Source organism: Pelmatolapia mariae, linkage group LG15 (genome assembly GCF_036321145.2).
Source record: "Pelmatolapia mariae isolate MD_Pm_ZW linkage group LG15, Pm_UMD_F_2, whole genome shotgun sequence".
NCBI classification, from domain to species: Eukaryota; Metazoa; Chordata; class Actinopteri; order Cichliformes; family Cichlidae; genus Pelmatolapia; species Pelmatolapia mariae.
This window is the reverse complement of record NC_086240.1, coordinates 13,656,272-13,674,853: the sequence shown is the minus strand read 5'-3', so window position 1 is coordinate 13,674,853 and position 18,582 is coordinate 13,656,272. Positions and strand designations below refer to the sequence as shown.

The following is an 18,582-nucleotide window of genomic DNA, read 5'->3' as shown; positions in this document are numbered from 1 at the left end:
ACTGAAGATATATGCATGTCCTCTATGACTGGCTTTGTGCTTGCATATGCAATTTTTATTTTACTGTTTTCTTTTCTTTCTTTTTCTTTTTTTTCTGTAACACCCTTCAGCAGCATATCATATTTCTAACACCTGCAGCCGTATTAAGTGCCAACTGTCTTTGTGCCATATATGTTGGCACACACATGTGCACAAAGGCTTTTTCACTGATACCAGAATACTAATTCTATAATTGGGTGCTAATGAGTGGTTGACGTATGTGAAGACTTAAAAGGGATCAGCAGTTGGCAGCCATTCACCGAGCCATTCTTTCCATAAGTTCTTGTGGACGCTGCTGAGAGCGTAATAGCTGTGATAATGTATGGTGTGAAACACTGCGTGGAGTGATGGCATACCTTATCTACATTTAACCCCCAAGCTTTGGCTTGAAGTTGGGGAACAAGTCGTCAAGGTGACTTGTTTGCAAATGAGAATATATTTATTTATTTATTAACCCGCAGAAACTTATTTGAATAAATGAGTTACAGGAAACGAGAGCTAAAACTGTTGACTTGCATGATTTTTAGCCTTGATTGGCTGGTGAACCGTGAACGTGTCAGCTGATTTATGCTGCATTTCCTCTTCCTCAGAGCAAAGAGCGAGGTTCCACCAGAGTGCACTCTCTAAACAACGTCAACAAAGTACTTCAAGTCCTACATCAAAACAATGTGAGTACTTCCTGTTTGGTGGCAAAACTGTGCATTTGTCATTTTCTGCCACGTGCGTTAAAGAAGAGTCTGTTTCATTTCAGCCTCATAAGATAATCAGAAATAAGGAACTATATTAAACTGTGAAATGATGTCATGTTGTGTTTTGTTGAAGTAGAAACTCCCAAACCCTATGTCCACACTGCACATTTACAGTCATGGTTGCGCTGTTTTTGATTCAAACCAGTAACTCTTCCTCTAATTATACAAAACTCCTTATTCTCCTGTGGCCTCTGAATTCATTTCATACACAAGTCATTTTCTTGTGTATTTTTCTTTGTCCTTCTGCCTCCTTCGCTGCTTCATTTCATCATCCCCCCTCCTACTTTCTGTGTACAACAGTTGGTCATAATGCCTTGACCTCGGCAGTGGGAGATAAGGGGCAGGGCAGGCTCATGGGAAGCAGCAGAGACTGAAGTTTGCATGCAAATCCTGCTGCTTTCACTCTTGCAAGAGGCAAAATAAGTGTCAACTGGCCAAAGTTTCCACAAGCCTGAACAGTGGAAACATATTTGAAAACAATTAAAATTTTCCCATGGATGACACAACTCTGCAATTGGATTTAGTCACTTCATGTTATTATTATTATTATTTTTTTCGGTTGGAGGGTACTTCAGGAGACAATACTGCGAGTTTTGGAGTGGGTGATGACTGCATTTGTGCGTGTCTGCTCTGATGCAGATGTGAGGCTTTGTTTCATGAGAGATGTGGAGAAGTAATGGTGTAGCAGCATGAGGCTAATTGGTACTAGATAGGTCAGAGGCCAGCTCTGCATAGAACAAGAAAGGACACTTCATAACTTGACCAGACACATGACCTCATGTTCCACTCTGTGACTTGATCCTCTCCACAATATTTATATATAATCAGTTCACACTTGGCCTTAGTTCATATGATCCATGTCTGATGAACCTGCAGACCTCACTTCACCACTGGGAGGCTGTAATTAGGGTGGCATAATCTGCTTTGTGGAGACAGTTGACTGGGTGGAAGTGTTCAGCTATAACACTGATGGCTCATTAAGATGTAAAGTAATATTACTCAGCTGCGTAAGAAAACTCGAACGCCATTTCAAAGGAGAGCTCCTCTGGCTTTACTCAGCAAGTGTGTTTACAGGTTCTGCCGAGTGTTACTGAGCATAACAACTCACAGCAAGCTTTTTATGGTCCCACAGATATCTTTGGGAAAGCTGATTAATTTCTTCAAGTCACTCAGTAGAAGTATTAATACCATTTCAGAGCAATAGCTTAAATTTTTAGGATTAATATGTTCCCCATAAGAACACATTTCCATATATTTGAATGTTAATAACCTGCAAGCTCAGAAAGTAGAAATCACAAGTGTTTATTTAGTTGCTTGTGATATTTTTAACAACTTGGTCTGTTCTCCTTTCAGGTGGATCTGGTAAACATAGGAGGGACAGATATTGTCGATGGGAACCACAAGCTGACCTTGGGCCTCATCTGGAGTATTATCCTTCATTGGCAGGTGAGCAGGGTGCACGCACACACACATACACACTTCTGTTTGCTAACCCTGGGATCAAAAAACCAGATGATGGAAAATCAGTATTGATGTTCACACATGCGTGTATGCGTGTAAACATGTATATCATCCAGTGCTTTGTGTGCTCAACCTGCTGGCGTAAAACGGCTCAAGAGGTTCTTTCATACGTTTTTTTTTTTTTCCAACATTTGTTTTTCATTACTTTCATTATTGTTAGTTAATGTAACAGATGCCACATGCATTTTTTGTCTTTTGTTTGGGTGTTAGACATGGTGTTGGTTTTATTAACTGCATTATTTTTTTGCTACAGGAAACCTAGTAGGATAAAAAAAAAAGGCTATTTTAATGTGCATAGAGTTATTGAGAGAGTTTTTCATTGCTGATGCTCCTATTCAATGTGCCCACCTGCTAATAAGAGAATCAATACAATGATTCTGCTGACTTTCAATAGAAGGAGAAGTGATCTATTCAGCCAGAATATAGAAACTACTGTTTTGAATCAAAATGTGGGCGTACAGGTTATTGCTCTTCATTAATCATCCACATTAAAACTCCTCTTTCAATGTACATGTCTCTCTTTAGGTGAAAGACGTCATGAAGGATGTTATGTCCAACTTACAGCAGACCAACAGTGAAAAACTCTTACTGAGTTGGGTACGACAGTGCACCCGCTCTTACCCGGAAATCAATGTGTTGAATTTCACCACCAGCTGGGTGGATGGCCTAGCTCTAAACGGCATACTTCACCACTTCAGGTGAGGAATATGGGGACGCTCAGCAGGTACTTTAGCAATAAGTGTGGACATACTGCTGTTACCTGACTGGTACAAACAAAGGAGCATTGGGACCACATTAAGGAAAAAATATGTAACTGTTCATTTCAAGAATAAAGTAGAAAGAAACACACAGACTTGGAGGAGTTAGCCGCACAGATACTGATGGTCACAGCCTTGTGCAGTAGAGAGGATGTATGTTGTATCACAAGACGCAATAAGATTGCTGATAAAGTTGTCTCATGTTGTAACTCAACTTCACAAAGCATTTTGTAAAGGGTATAGCAGCAGTGGCAGTTGCCTGACTTGAAATGACAACTTTAATCCCCACACTTGCAAGCGTGCGGCAACCTTCTGTTGTAGTATGTGTTGCTGTGAGGTGAATTTACTGTTGAAGTTAACGTAGTATGGCATGTACCCTTTAGATACAAAGTTGTGAAGAAATCAAGGACATTTTAAAAAAATAATAAGTTTAGGACCTTTTTTGTGCATGTATATGAGAGAGAGAGAGAGAGAGATATGCTGTGAGGATACCCAAGCTGTGCATGTGGGTGAAGATCAGGTTGATAGGTCAGCGCCTGCAGGGTGTGTTGATACTGCTTGGCTTGTTCGTTTACGCCTGCCATGTCACTGTTTGCATGTGTGTGCATGTGTGTGCGCGCGTAAAAGAAAGAGGGAAAGAATTGTCTGGGGTGTTTCCCCCTTTCTTGTAACCCCTTGTTCTTACTAGTGACATGAACACACGCACATACAGTCCAGTGTTGGTTTAGACCTTGGGCTAGGGTTTAAGTGGATCGCCGCTTAAAGACATTCCACACACAGCTGGCCTCAATGCACAGATCAGGGAAGACCTTTGCCTATACACAGGGTTTGTAAATGTTTCAGATATCTATGAGCTAGTTTCTACACTAGGTGTATAGATAGATAGAAAATCAATGTATTGTCAAAAAAATAAATCAACTCTTTACCCCTGGCAAACAGGGAACAAGAGTTTTGAATTGTCTCAGGGTATGCAGCTACCCTTGGAAAACCCAGAAACGACTCTAATCGACATAAAACCTCGTCTTTATTGATATGTACTGAGGTTTCAAAACTTATCACTACGGGTAAAGGGGAGGTCATCAAATGTTGTCTTTATGGGGGAAATGGTAAAAAAAACAATGTTGCACTCAGAGGAATGCATATGTTTCTGAACATGTGTGCGCTTTCAAAAGATGAAAACGTCAGCAGCACCTGGCTTCAGGTTTTCGATTTCGTCTGCATCATTCTACTTCAAGTGTTGCTCAAGTTCTGACCTCTTCTGACCTTTAAAGCAGATGAAGTTGTGCCACTAGGCTCTTCACTGCTTCTGCACATGTGTGTGGTTTCTGATGTATAATGTAGCCATGATATAAAACTGTGTCTTCTATTGGTGCGGTTCTGTGTGTGACTTCAGGCCAGACGCATTTAGCTGGGATAAGGTGGTCATGATGAACCCTGTGCAGAGACTGGACCACGCCTTCACTTTTGCCAAAGACCAGCTGGGTATTGAGAAGCTGCTGGATCCTGAAGGTACTGTTGTTCTGAGCTATTCTGAGCACATTTGTGACTCAAGTAAATATTATAGGAATGTTTTTAGATGCAAGTCTAAGAATTGGCACCTGCATCTGCTTTTTGTAGCAGTTGGTTATGGATTGACATAAATTTTACTGTCCAAAATTCCCACATAGTAAAATACAGTCTGCATTCACAAACCTTCCCTTCATGTCCTGCCAGCAGTTGGATAAGCTCAGAGTGAAGAAAGATCTTGATGTTGCTTTGGCTGAACATCTGTAACAAGCTGGACCCTTACTTACTTGCTTGAGCTGTCCAAGTCAGACGCCTGTTTTTATATCATGACTGAGGAGCAGTCACACCTGACCTGTACTGAAAGCATATTTAATTAGTACATCTTGTCTTAACCTGGCATTTTGTTTGGCTCTCTCACCTTCCTTCCCATCTAATCTCCTGTCACCCTTAACGGCTATCGCGCCCTATCTGCCACGCTTCTGTTCTACTCATGCAATTTTCACCTCTGTATCCTCCCCGCTTTCTCTCTCCACTCTCTCCCTCCTGCCTGTCACGCACAGTTTGTATCTCTGATCTTTCTGCCTTACATCCCTCTCCCTAACGCCGTCTTGCTCTCTTTATCATTCACAGACGTGGCAGTACAAGTACCAGATAAGAAGTCCATCCTCATGTATATAACATCGCTTTTTGCCGTGCTGCCTAAAGACGTGAGCATGGAGGCCATCAAAGAAGTGGAGACCCTCCCACGCAAATATAAAGTGGAGTCAGAAGACTCAGGTCCAGGACTCGGTCCCCAGGTAAAATATAGAGTAGAGCTGTTATGACATGTAGGAACAGGAAGGTGCAAGACAAGCTATTAGGTTTAGGGTAGAGGTGTTGGACATGTCAGGTTTGACCTAAAAATAAAAAGAAATTGAGAAAAGTATTTTTCAGAACAAAACACACATAAGTTTCAAAGAATGTAAAGTTGGAGTTTAGCAAAATCAAAACTCAAACTAGATTCAGTTTCAGAAACAGTTCTTCGGTTTTTTAAAACTGGGCCCTGCATGCATTTCAGTCAAACAGCTTCAATTATGTAGCACCCGTTCACATCAGTGGTCCCTCAAGGCAATTAATATTATTAAGATGCTACAACTTTAGAGGTAGAAGCCCAGCAAATCAACAAATCTCTTTGAGCATTTGGCACAGCGGAGAGGGAAAAAAAAGAAGCCCTTTTTAAGAGCAAGAACTTTCTGAGAGGATTTCATCTTAATCCATAACCGTTTGCTGTGAATGTTCATGTTTATCAGCAGATAATCCAAATAAAGCAAAGGTCAGCATTGCTTTTAACCCTCCTGTTATGTTGGTTTCCAGGAACACCAATTATGCTCCTGGGTTAATTTGACCCAGGGCAAATTTACTCATCCAAAAGTGTCAGAAACACTGGCATTGATTATTTTACAATTTTCTTTTATAATTATGATTTTTTTCGTTTTCTGTAGTGATGCAGATGACATGTGACATCTCTTCTGTTCTGGGTCAGTCTGACCCGCAACATAACAGGAGGGTTAACTTGATTTGCACTGACTCAGGCTCTTTGTGTTTAAGTAAGATAGTATGTGTCCAGGGATAATTCTATACCATTCACTGTTTCTTTGACCTCATGTCAGTCTACAGAGAAGGAATTTACCTCCTTGTTTTATCTTATGATCATAAAACAAGAATCCCTTAAGGTGCTTCAAAGTAGCTGGTTATTGCTATATTATCTCCAGACGTTGCCTGTCTGAACCTTGATGAACTATGATGATATAAACAACTGTTATCTTTTTTTTTTTCCTATGAATGCAGGAATGATAGTCCAGCTCCTTTTAAAAAAAACAACTGAAAATCTTGAGTTGCAAAAACTGAACAGCTCCAGCTTTTGCTTTGCTGCTGTGCTCCATTTCTGATCATCATGTTTAGTTTGAAGGCAGCAGATGTTGCTACGTGCAAGCATAAGGAATATTGTCATAAGGAATAGTGTCTTATTGTATGTTGCCAGATACAGTGAGTCACTCTGAAAAAGCAGCCTCCTTCATTCTCTCCGGCACCGCTCATGAAAGGCGCAGCAAGCGCAGAGAAATGGGGAGCAGAGCCATGACTCACCCCTCTGACATTATCCAACAGGCCGAGCTGCATGGTGGAAACGCAGAGCTGTAAAAGGATGGAAGGAAATAGGGGAGTAAATTGGTGAGAATGGGAGTGAGTGCAGATAGCTGAGAGAAAAGAAAAAGGTTGTTACAACATTAAAGTCAGGGTGCTGTGCAGTGCAGTTCAGTGTCACCGTGAATTCAGTAGTTTTTCTTCAGCATTTCACAAACTAGTGATTGGAATCTGTTTATAATTTGCTTTATCCTGTTAACTGTGATTTGACAACTCCAGGTACTTTAAAAACTAATAATAATAATAATAATCTTTGTGTTTTGAAAAGGAGTTTGCTGACATTAATTAAAAGTTAAGTATGCATTTTCGCCTTGTTAGCTTTTCATCCCCTCCCAGCTTGCTGGATTGGTCAATGACATATAGCTCTGGGGCATCTCTCATTTAAGAGGGTTTTTTTTTTTTTTGTTTTTTGGTCAAAAGTCAGAAAACCCCCCAAACCACCTCTTAGGTTGTTTTATTGCCCATGGGGACATACTTCACACGCCCCTGGAATGAGTGCTGGAACAGTCTTTTTTTTAAATAGTGTTCTGATTGGTCCAACAAAGGGTTTACTTTCCTGGCTCGCTTCCTCTCTGCATAGGAACCAATGTGTAATACTGTTGCTGCTGGGAGACTGAGTGTAGTTAAAATAAAGGGCTCTTTGTATTTCATAACTTCAATATGGTTTCCCACTTTTCTTTTACATTTGTAATTTTAATCATATTTGTTATGAGAGTAGTTTTCGGTATTGATGATACTTTGAAACATACTGAGAGATCCTCCCACGATCGCCTTCATTTTGTAATATCATTAATTATTAGAGAGCTGCTGGTGTGTGGTAGCGAATTACATGCTCTGCGGTTACAACTGCAAACGTGATGAATGCATAGACTGAGTTGAGCAAATCATCTGGTGATAATAAAGTGTTCTGTTGAGCCAGACCACAGCTATTTTACAGCCATTCAACTCAATAAATGCAGCAAGGCTGCAGTTTTCCCTTCTCTCTCACTCTCTCTCCTCTTTATTTCTCTCCCTGTCGCCCTTCTTTGCCAGCCCTCATTGATGTAACATAAGGGCTTACAGTTCTTTTGTCACTTATTCCAAAAATATCCAAAAGGTCATTGAATATTTTCAGCAGGTGACCTTTCCTGAGTTTGTTGCACAGGCATTACCACTGTATAATTTCAGCCTGGAAAACAAAGCTCTGTTTGATTTGTTACTGCACACCCATTACCATTTCTGTCATTTTTGACTTGGCTGCCATTGTGGAGATTTTATCTGGAGTTCAGCTTCATTCAGATTTGTTGAGCACCGTTGAGCCGTTTCTTTACAAAAGTAGAAGCCTGGAATAGTTTTGTCTGTGCAGTCGGTTATAAAGGTGTTGATTTTGTTGAAGGGTTTTTTTTTAGTGATGGTTCAGTTTGATAAAGGTTGGTAAAGTTGATGGAAACTGCTTTTCTTCTTCTTATTATTATTCTTCTTTTAAAGTGTAGAATTAATGTTAATGTAATTTTCCCAGTCCTTCTGCACTGCACACCCAACTTTATCTTGGTTAATGCTGTGTTTCAGACTTACTGCTGTTCCCAAAATAAGATTTGACCTGCCCACTTCCCACCATCCCATAATTGGCTTGCAGTCTTTCTTTTTTCCCCCCTTTGCTGAACAGGGCAGGTCGCACTGCGTGCTCAAGAGCAGCACAACCCCCTTCTAGATGTCTGGGTCTATTTTAAAACTTGCCAGCTGATGTGTGCAGATGAGCACAGAAGACAAACCAAAGTCTTGCTTCGACTTGTTATGTTTCATAGGCGTCTTTGTCTTATGAATGTGGCACATTGGGGAATTAAAAAAACAAACAAAAAAACCTTCCTTTTTATTTTTACTGTACACTTTGGCCTGTATACTTACAAAATATAAGCCAGTTCTTTCAATCAAGTGTTGTACTGCTGTCAGTAATATTTTCCTGCTTATTAAGTAATGATCTTGTTTATAACTTGGTCAAACCTTGCCTCACGTTTCTTAGACTGTACAGACAGAGGAGGCAGGCAGCAGTCCCCAGCCCGAGACCCCCAGCACCATGACTGAGACAGAGGGTGAGATGGAGGGCGGCCTGCTGGAGGGGGACCTTGACACCTACCAGACTACCCTAGAGGAGGTTCTGACTTGGCTGCTGATGGCTGAGGATGATCTACAGGGTCAGGACGACGTCTCGGACGATGTGGAAGAAGTCAAAGAGCAGTTTCACACACATGAGGTAAGAAGACACAACAGTGCTGTTATTTTCTTTTTGGAATTCATTTGTGAGTTCTGAAACAGTAAAAAAAAAACAAAAAAACAAAAATGGATTGGACTGAGACGTCACATTGAGGAGCATCAATTTTACAATAAATGGTGACACATTTAGGCTGTCGTTCTCCAGAGAGACTGACAAAAGTATCCCACAGACAGAGGCCTCCCACAAACAGCAGTGCATGCCTTTAACATGTTGAGAATGGCAGGAATTCCATGGCTAACAGTGACACACTGCACTCCATGGTGCCCTGGCCCACAGCTTACTTCCTTGCTCGACAAGGCTTAGTTACATCGTCTCTGTCGGTGCATGTGTGTAAAGGGGCTTTGGCTGGATTCCCTCGGCTGAACTGTGAATATTTGTGAAGTTGAATGCCTGGAATCCAGGTCAAAGCTGAAATCTGCTATGGAGACAGAAAGCAACAGGATTGAAAGCTGCTTTAACAGCCAGGCTTTTCAGAAAGTCTACAAAAATCAATCCAGTTTGTTTCGGCCTTGTTTCCCTGACTTACTCCAGTTTCGCCAGTAAAGCTTAGTCAAAAAACAAAGGCGTTAGAGGCACAGTTGAAAATGCTTACTCATCCAGAGAGCTCCCTGTAATGGACAGCAACTCAGTTCACTGGCTTCTCCACAGCTACAATGAAATAAAAACAACCAAACGTTAGCTTTTGCATTTCTTCTTCAAACCTTTTACGCTTCTTTTTGTTTTTGGATGGCTTTGGTTTGCTAATTGACAGCTCACCCCTCGATTTGTGCTCACGCTTTGTCTTGTTGCTACAGCAGCACTTAAATATGAGGGTGCTACGGTACTGCTCAGTGCTTCTGCAGGGCATTATTAACATTAAACCTAATGACGGAAGCGCATCCAGATGTTAGCATGTGGCTGCCAAGTGCTAACAAACAGGCTCAGATTATAAAGGCCTTATTATGAGTGCTGCGTGTTCATGTTCCCAGGATGCAAACTGTTTCATAGAGAGAGATTTTTCTGTTTATTGTTTAAAATTGTAACCACTCACTACTCTTTCCTTTCAAGACATTTATGATGAAACTGACAGCACGTCAGAGCAGTGTGGGTTATGTGCTGCAAGCGGGTAACCAACTGATTGCTCAAGGCAACCTAACAGAAGAGGAAGAAGATGAAATCCGGGAACAGATGACCCTCCTCAATGCCCGCTGGGAGGCTCTTAGAGTGGAAAGCATGGACCGTCAGGCCAGGTAAACAGGGACATACCTGAATCGGTCTTCTGGAGTTGTTTAAATGTCCCTTACTGATTCATCTCAGAAACGGGTAAAGGACATTTCTATTTCAGGACAAATCTGACTATAAACCTGAACATTTTATGGTGTAGTGTGCAGTGTTATTAAGCCATCAGTTTATGCTGTAAAGAATGGACAGGGGTGCAAGTTGCCAGACATGACACATGCTGAGCGTTGAGCCACCCAAGGTCTTACGATTTGCACTCTCAGCTTGTGTCATCAAGGTTTACGACACACACACACAAACTGCACACAAGTTGTGTTCATGATATACGCTACATTTGTTGACCCTGAGCTTTTTTAGCCACAGCGTTTGTCTTCCTGTGTTGTTGCAGTTAAATCTTAAAGTCCTAAAGTTTATGAAATTTATGGCTTACATATCCTTTCTAGCTTTATGTGCTCACTTTACTGCCCTTCTGCCTTCGCTTTCTTTCTCTCCAGGCTCCATGAAGTCCTGATGGATCTTCAGCAGCAGCAGCTGCAGCAGCTTTCTGACTGGCTGACACAGACAGAGGAGCGAATCAGGAGGATAGAGACACAGCCAGCAGCTAAGGACATGGAGGCCTATAAAGAACAGATAGAGCAACACAAAGTGAGGACAGTTTACCGTTAACACTTAATATTAAAACACTTTTGCATGGGTAACTGCTTCATTGTTGACAGTGTCAAGTAAAATGCCAAAAAGTCCCAGTGCATGCATGCAACTCTTGTTCTAAAACAGGCTGGTCTTGTGATCACTCCTTCCCATTTGATTGTAATCTTTCATGAGTCACGATAAGGCTGAGTAGCTTCTCTGCCTGCTTAGTTAATTGCAACATATGACTGAATTTGCTGTTTGTGTTCCTGCACAGGAACTCCAGAATGACTTGGAGGCGGAGCAAGTAAAGGTCAATTCTTTAACACACATGGTGGTCGTGGTGGATGAGAATAGCGGTGAGAGTGCCACTGCTGCCCTGGAGGAGCAATTACAAGTAAGTTATTAGGTTTTGAAGCTGATTGGCCAGCAATTTATCATTTATCAAATAGTTTTCTTCTGTTATGTTCAGAACATGCTAATTTGTGTTTAGTATCTTTTAATTGCTTCCTTATGTGGATGGACTCGAGTATAAAAAGGTTCGTCATTAATGAGCTACTGCTTTAATTCATTTTTTTATTCATCTTGAATTCAGTCTTTGGGTGAACGTTGGGGAGCCGTGTGCCGCTGGACTGAGGAAAGGTGGCACAAGTTGCAGGAAGTCTTTATGGTTTGGCAACAGCTTCTATCAGACCAGGTAACATATTTATGTCCTTATACAGTACATTCATATCTTGCACAGGTTTTTCTTCCCTCCTGTTTAAATACACATTTGTAACAAATGACTTCAGGAGAGAAAAATTAAACTATATTGAGATGATTTTAAAAAATGAATCACTGAGGGTAAAAGTACTAACAGGGGAGCTTTTCTTTCTTTAGATCTTCTGCTCTTTATTAGAAAGTCTTGATTAGTGTCTCCACTTGGGATCAAAAGCATCAGACTTTTCAAAATCAAACAGATTAACACAGGCACGAGTCTGTGTGTAATTACAATACATTTTTTACTACTCTGCAGAGCTTGTTTAGTACATGGTTGGTTGAAAAAGAGGAGGCCTTGAATGAAGTAAAGACGAGCAAGTTTAAAGACTCCGGTGAAATCAATATGAACGTGCGCCAGTTAGCTGTAAGTATTACGCCTGTTCATTTTAGTTGCTAGCATTTACTCTGGAAAAATATGTTGCAAATTTGAATTTCTGGTGTTGTAAATGTCAGTACAACTTTCACTGTAATGAATGACCTTTCCATCTTTATGTATTTACTTAATTTTTTTGTCTTCCGCTCTTATAGATTTTAAAGGAAGACATGGAAAAGAAAAGAAGGGCTCTGGACAAGCTGTCTGATGCAGGACACGATGTGATCCAGCTGCTGCGAAGTCCTGAGGCAGGAGCGAAGATCGAGGCAGACACAGAGGAGCTGACACAGCGATGGGACAGCTTGGTGCAGAAGTTGGAAGACTGCTCGTTTCAGGTGTGTGACTCTATCTCAGGTGGTAAAACATGATGGTCACATGGTTAATGCTTCAAATGTATGAGCATTTACTGTTTCACCATTTTTGCAAGGGAGTCATCCTGTATAATATGTGTTAATGTGCTAATGCTATTGCACTGATGGTGCACCTCTTGATTGAAGTAAAACCCATGCTTGATCGTGTCTGTGTAGGTTCTCAGTCATCAAGGTCATGGTCTCAAGTGCAGTTGCCTTCATTTGCGTTAGTTTGAAACTTTACAAACGAGGTTAAGCCACAACAGAGTCTAAGATTAAAAAAAAAAAAAAAAAAAAAATATATATATATATATATATATATATATATAAAAAACATATAAAAATGAAAGCAGTGTCTTTCGAAACTGTCCACACTGGCCAACTGCTTGGCATTGCAAGCATCTTTATTTAAAAAAAAAAAAAATGCTTTGTATACACTATAAGTCAAAGGTTTGTTCCTACCTTCTCATTGAATGTTTCTTTATTTTCTTGACTATTTACATTGTAGATTCTCACCGAAGGCATCAAAACTATGAATGAATACACATAGAATTATGTAGTAAACAAAAAAAGTGTGAAATAACTCAAAACATGTTTTAGATTTTAGATTTTTCAAAACAGCCACCCTTTGCTTTGATTACAACTTTGCACACTCTTGGCATTTTCTCGATGAGCTTCACGAGGTCGTCATCTAAAATGGTTTTGCAACAGTCTTGAAGGAGTTCCCAGAGATGCTGACCACTTGTTGGCCCTTTTGCCTTTACTCTGCGCTCCATCTCATCCCAAACCATCTCGATTGGGTTTATGTCAGGTGACTGTGGAGGCCATCTGGCGCAGCAATCCATCACTCTTCTTCTTGGTCAAATAGCCCTTACACAGGCTGGAGGTGTGTTTGGGGTCATTGTCCTGAAACCGGATGGCATATCACTGCAGGATGCTCTGGTATCCATGCTGGTTCGGTTCGCTGCTTCAGTTTTGAATCAATCCCCGACAGTGTTACCAGCAAAGCAGTGCTTCATATATTTGACATCTTCATTATGTATCTACAATGTAGAAAGTAGTAAATATAAAGAAAAAACATAAATGAGAAGGTTTGTCCAAACTTTTGACTGGTAGTGTACTTTTATTTCTTTTTCTTAGCTGTGGTTGATTTATCTTCCTTTCTTTTTCACTAATACTTTAACTCACTCCTCACAGCTAATGGAAGCTGTGACGGATGCTGGGATGACTCAGGTGGAAGAACAGGTCGTCGTGGATACAGTTGCCGTGGATTCGGTCGCTTCAATTGACGATCAGGACCTGGCCCCACCTGCTCCCCCAAAGAAACGTCTGGTGGAGACGGATGCAGAAGTCATAAGAATGTGAGAATGGGGCCATAAACAGACAGAATAAATCTCTCTACCCTAACACACACACACACACACACACACACACACACACACACACACACACACACACACAGCAGTGTGTACATAGTGTGCATGTCTTTTGTGTTCTGCAGGTTTGAAAACAAAATTTCTGAGCTTTTGAGCTGGATAAAAACGTGGAAGATGTCCACTCAGGCACTGGCCACCACACATCCTGAGACTACACCTGATACTCCAGACCTTCAGGAGAATCTAAAGGTAGACCTGCAGACATTTAACATAATTTCAACTTCAATTTAACAAAATATAGTTTGTAGGCATAAACTTTAATATGTGTTAAACAACCACTTTAGGATTTGGAAGCAGAACTTAAAGCAAAAGAAGCCACAGTGAGTCAGATGATCCAGGGGGGAAGAGCCCTGATGGACCAGCTAGAGAGAGGTATGAAACAGAGTAAAGGTTCCTCTTTCTGTATAAACCACAAAATTATTAGAAACAAATCATCCAAGTTTTGTCACGTATGTTCTTCTAAAGTGTGTAAAGATTTTGACTTCTATTTATTGCCTTAAGGCAGCTCAAACAACAATCTTCCATCTCCTTGTTAAACTGTGTTTTCCTCATAAGATTTTACCACTTTTCTGCAGCTGTCTGGTATTTTCTGGGTATTTACGAGCCTACGTATTTTTATTGTTATTTATTTTTAAATGCCAGAACTCTAAACATGTGTTTGTGTATTTGGAGTTTGAGTAATAAAACCCTGTCAGTCTGCAGGGTTGCTGATTTCATATAACCACTCAATGAAATGAAGAGGCACTCAGGGTTTTTACGTGTTTACACTGCTCTGGAGGCAGTGGGAGGTGGCAGCGTGGCTAAGTTGGAGAAGACTTTTTCTTCTTCTTTTTTTTTAACGTCAAAATTTCCATTAAACAGTTTTATTCCATCAGTTGCTTTTTCATCTATTTTGCCTTCTCTCCACTATTTTATCCTCTGGTGTTATTACAATTATTACTTGCTAGGAGCTCCCACATAAAATCTAGAACAAAAGCTGTGACACATTCAAACATTCAAAGGCTTAAAATCAGTTAGCTGTTAAGTGCATTTGATGTGAGCCGGTGTCTTTGTTTCTATCTATAGAGGCTGTGAGTGTGGATCTGGTGAGGGCAAACATAGAGCAGCTCCAGACTGAGTGGGATGTCTGTGCGAGGGAGCTGCAGGCAGCCCGTGAGCGGGTTCTCATGCAGACCCGGCTGAGAGCGGTTTCTAATGAACTTGCAGGCTTGGACCGGGTCTTGCAGGAACAGGACCAGTGGTTGGACTCGACCGCGCCTGTAGAAAAGTGCAGCAAGATGGAGCTCGGAAACCTGAGCGGGAAATGCCAGGTAAGATTTACTGTCTCACTCGCAGACGCTTCAATGTCCTTTGGGTGACTTTAACCCTAAATGTCACTTGTTAAATTCCTCTCATTCAACTGCAGTTTCTTTACAAGTATTACAATTTTTACAGCAAAGATAAATCACCATTAAAATCACTGATGAGAAACCATGAGGCCACAGCAGGGATGCAGTAAATAAAGTTGAGATGCATTCAAAAGCTTGTAGAGTAGAGTAAGACAGATGAAACCTCCCTCCAGTGTGTCATAATTTGAGCTTAACTTACTTGCCTGTCATTGGAAACAATGACTCCATCTGGTAAATTCCAGACCAGTCAGCTAACTCACTGCAGCAGTGTGAGTAAGATGTTTTGTAATTATTTTAGATAAATGTATGTAATTGCACAATAAACAATCAAATGTAAATGTTTCTAATTGTTTTCAACAAACATGAGAAGTCTGAAATCGTCAAGAAAGCTAATTGACCGAAGTGTGGTCATGTGATCACTCCTCATTTCAAACACGTGAACACATTTGTTTTCTTTTGTGCTTGTCAGTCTCGAATTGCTCAGGTCACCGCCTTCAGTCCACGACTGGAGCAGCTGTCTGCAGAGGCAGGGTCAATGAGAGCCCTGCCTTCTCTAAAAGACAACATGGTGGTGGTTTCTGCACATCATGCCTCCACCCTGCAGAAGCTGCAGAGCAGAGGAAAGGAAGTCAATGAAGGTAGTGCTTAAGTGCATTAAAATAATTTGGTAAATAAATACAGTAGACATGAATTCCGAAACTCTGAGCAGGTCCACCTGCTTTTCCAGTGACCTGAGAGCTTTCAGATATCCTCTTATTCCTGAGATCTGCAGGGCAGAGATTTAAACCTCCCTTAAAACAAATGCCTTTATCTCTCTCGTTGCTCGTGGTGCAAAGCTTTCAGGTTTATGGGAGACTGAATGAGTAATGGTTAAGATCAGCAGAGCCCCGTTCCACATGGGCTGTGTAAATTTGACATCAGCTTTTATATGAATCCTTGGCCAGCCACAAGTAATAGATGATGCCCTTATATGGCCTCCAAAAGCTCACGGAGATGCGAGTGTGTACGTGAGCGATCTTGCGTAAGATCGTACCTCTGTGCCAGCTCCGTCTCTACCTGAGGACCTGACTTAGACCTGGACAAGTTCTGAAAATAAGTCACAGTTTTACCTCTGGAATTTACGTGCGCTGATCCTGGCCAAAAAATATCCGTAAAGGGAGGCTTGAATGCTCTGCTGACTGTAGGGGGATGTGGGTGTGTGTGTGTTGTGTTTGCATGCCTGTTTTGCTGTACCTCTAGAGCTTTTATGACACTGAGGGTTTGGATGGGATCCAAGGAAAACCTTTTTGTTTCTGCCTGAGGGGGGGTTTGATTCTTGCTGGGGCCCTCTCTATCACCACCCCCACCCCACACTTACACTCCAGGTTTGCTCCCTGTGTATCTGAACATAGCCAAATTACGTAAGCATTAAATCACCTGGTAGTTAACAGAGAAGGGGACACGGGGGAAGGAAGACAGAAGTGGAAGTGTAGAAAAATGTGCAGAGGAATAAGAGTAAAATGAAAGGTAATTGGAATAATTAAAATAAATTGGTCACTTGTGAACCTTTGTTTTGGAGGTTTGGATTTGCTATTTTGGAAATAGCAAATCCAAACTTATTTTAAGTTTAACACGCAGTGCAATGTTTGGGAACCTCTTAGTGTATGGAAAACACAAGCATCTCCACCTGTAAAGAGGGGGAATCCCAAACTTGCTCACTGCCCCCTTGTGGCAGAAGCTTGATGCTTAAGCCTGAATGCTAAAGTTATATTTTACTCAGTTTTTCCTGTCTTTTCTTCTCTGTTATTTTCTAAAACATCTTCTCTTCCTTGCCTTATTTCAGCCCTGGCTAATCTGGAAGCCACGCAGCTGGTACAGTCTGTGGTGGAGGGTCTAGAAGCCAGACTGGCCACTCTGAGGACCGGGATGGTTGACATGCCAACAACACAAGAGGCAGTGGAGCGGGCACAGGTGAGTTTTCCTCCAGATGAGTTTAAATACAGATATTCTGCTAACTGACAAGCAGACAGCTAGGACAAAAATGTAAATTCGACTGAGGATGGTATAGCTGCATTAATTAGTTAGTTAGTATTTTTGATGATCTGAGGTAGTCGTTAGCACTTTAGATTTGCTTTTTGTGCAACACGGTGTTGCAGCGGTTAGCACCGTCTCTTCTCAGCCAGAATGATCCTGGTTCGATCATTTACTTGCGTGGGTTTCCTCCCACAGTGAGTCAGATAAAGTGCTTAAATCGTATAGAATAAAGGGGTTTATTAATGTGTGGTTAAATGTGGCTTGTATTCTAAAGCACAATGAAACTATATAAATATATAAATAAATAATATATGGATAAAGCCAGTGATGTGTGTTTGTTATTTTGAACTTGCTGAAAAGTTTAGCTGCTGTCATATGTGCCCTTTGACCCAAGTAATTTATTCTCATCATTGACTTTGGTTGTTTCTGTGTCCTTGTATGTACATTATCTCAGTTTTTGCTGTCATTTTTTCCCTCTCAAAGCATAACAGATCCTTGTATCAGCCAGTCACTTCCCTCTGCACTGTATTAAACCTTTGTGTAAGAGGGAAGGGTGTGTAGATTTGTAATCTGTGCATTGTTGTGCTTTGTGTGTTGCTGTGTGTGCTGGTCTCCTCCTCCATCCTTCAGTGGAATGTGGCTCCGTCTGCGCTCTTGTTATCATGGCAGATAGGGCACGGTGCCGGGGAGGGGGGCGGGGACTAGGCGCATTCTGGGCAGCGTGCCCGTGCATGCAGCGCGGATCTCCTAACAGCTCAGTGTGGAGCCGCTGAACCTGTCAGTCAGCTTGATGACCACAACATGCAATACCATAGCAGCATGTGCAAGTTCAGGTTCCCTTTTAGTCAAATGAGGCAAGGTGATAATCACCATATTGGCTCAGTGTTGTTTCTCTCTGTAGTAATGGATTTATATTTCAGCACCCAATATTTTGTGATGTAGTTGTTATGTTGACAACATAAAATTAACAGCATCACTTTTCAGTGTTTAAGCTTTGGATCCACAGTTAAACCTTACTAGTTTAGTGCTGGTTTTAACCTGTTTTCCTCCTATCAAACCCCAGCTGTTGGCTGCCACTCCCTGAACCTGGTTCTACAGGATGTTTCTTTCTGTTAAAAGGCAGTTTTTCCTTCCCATGGTCGCTAAGCGCTAGCTGATAAGGGGTCATTTGATTGATGGGGTTTTTTCTGTGTTATTATATGGTCTTTAACTTAGAGCAATTGAATTGCTAGGAGTGGTTTTGAATAATGAGTAATTAAATTCATTTACACACTATTTAACTAAAGAGTTGAACATTTAATCAGGAACAAACCACATGCTTGTTAGGCCTTCAGTACACATGCAGATTACAATCATACCTATATTTGTTTCCAAGAAGCTACATTCACAGAAAAGCATTTAGACTTTTTTTTT

General features: G+C 41.1%; 1 protein-coding gene across 5 annotated transcripts in view; it reads left to right on the top strand.

Annotated features, from left to right (window-relative positions):
- The window catches only part of utrn (utrophin), a 191,444-nt gene that overhangs the window by 22,463 nt on the left and 150,399 nt on the right, over positions 1-18,582 (top strand). For all 5 annotated transcript variants that reach the window (XM_063496275.1, XM_063496278.1, XM_063496276.1 and 2 more), the window contains 18 exons: positions 630-707; positions 2,142-2,234; positions 2,835-3,007; positions 4,461-4,576; positions 5,204-5,370; positions 8,754-8,984; positions 10,053-10,234; positions 10,718-10,868; positions 11,128-11,247; positions 11,446-11,547; positions 11,866-11,973; positions 12,138-12,317; positions 13,530-13,693; positions 13,834-13,957; positions 14,053-14,140; positions 14,834-15,078; positions 15,626-15,794; positions 16,979-17,106. In XM_063496275.1, the coding sequence (XP_063352345.1) occupies positions 630-707; positions 2,142-2,234; positions 2,835-3,007; positions 4,461-4,576; positions 5,204-5,370; positions 8,754-8,984; positions 10,053-10,234; positions 10,718-10,868; positions 11,128-11,247; positions 11,446-11,547; positions 11,866-11,973; positions 12,138-12,317; positions 13,530-13,693; positions 13,834-13,957; positions 14,053-14,140; positions 14,834-15,078; positions 15,626-15,794; positions 16,979-17,106 (2,619 nt within the window). The remainder of the gene's footprint in view (positions 1-629; positions 708-2,141; positions 2,235-2,834; positions 3,008-4,460; positions 4,577-5,203; positions 5,371-8,753; positions 8,985-10,052; positions 10,235-10,717; positions 10,869-11,127; positions 11,248-11,445; positions 11,548-11,865; positions 11,974-12,137; positions 12,318-13,529; positions 13,694-13,833; positions 13,958-14,052; positions 14,141-14,833; positions 15,079-15,625; positions 15,795-16,978; positions 17,107-18,582) is intronic.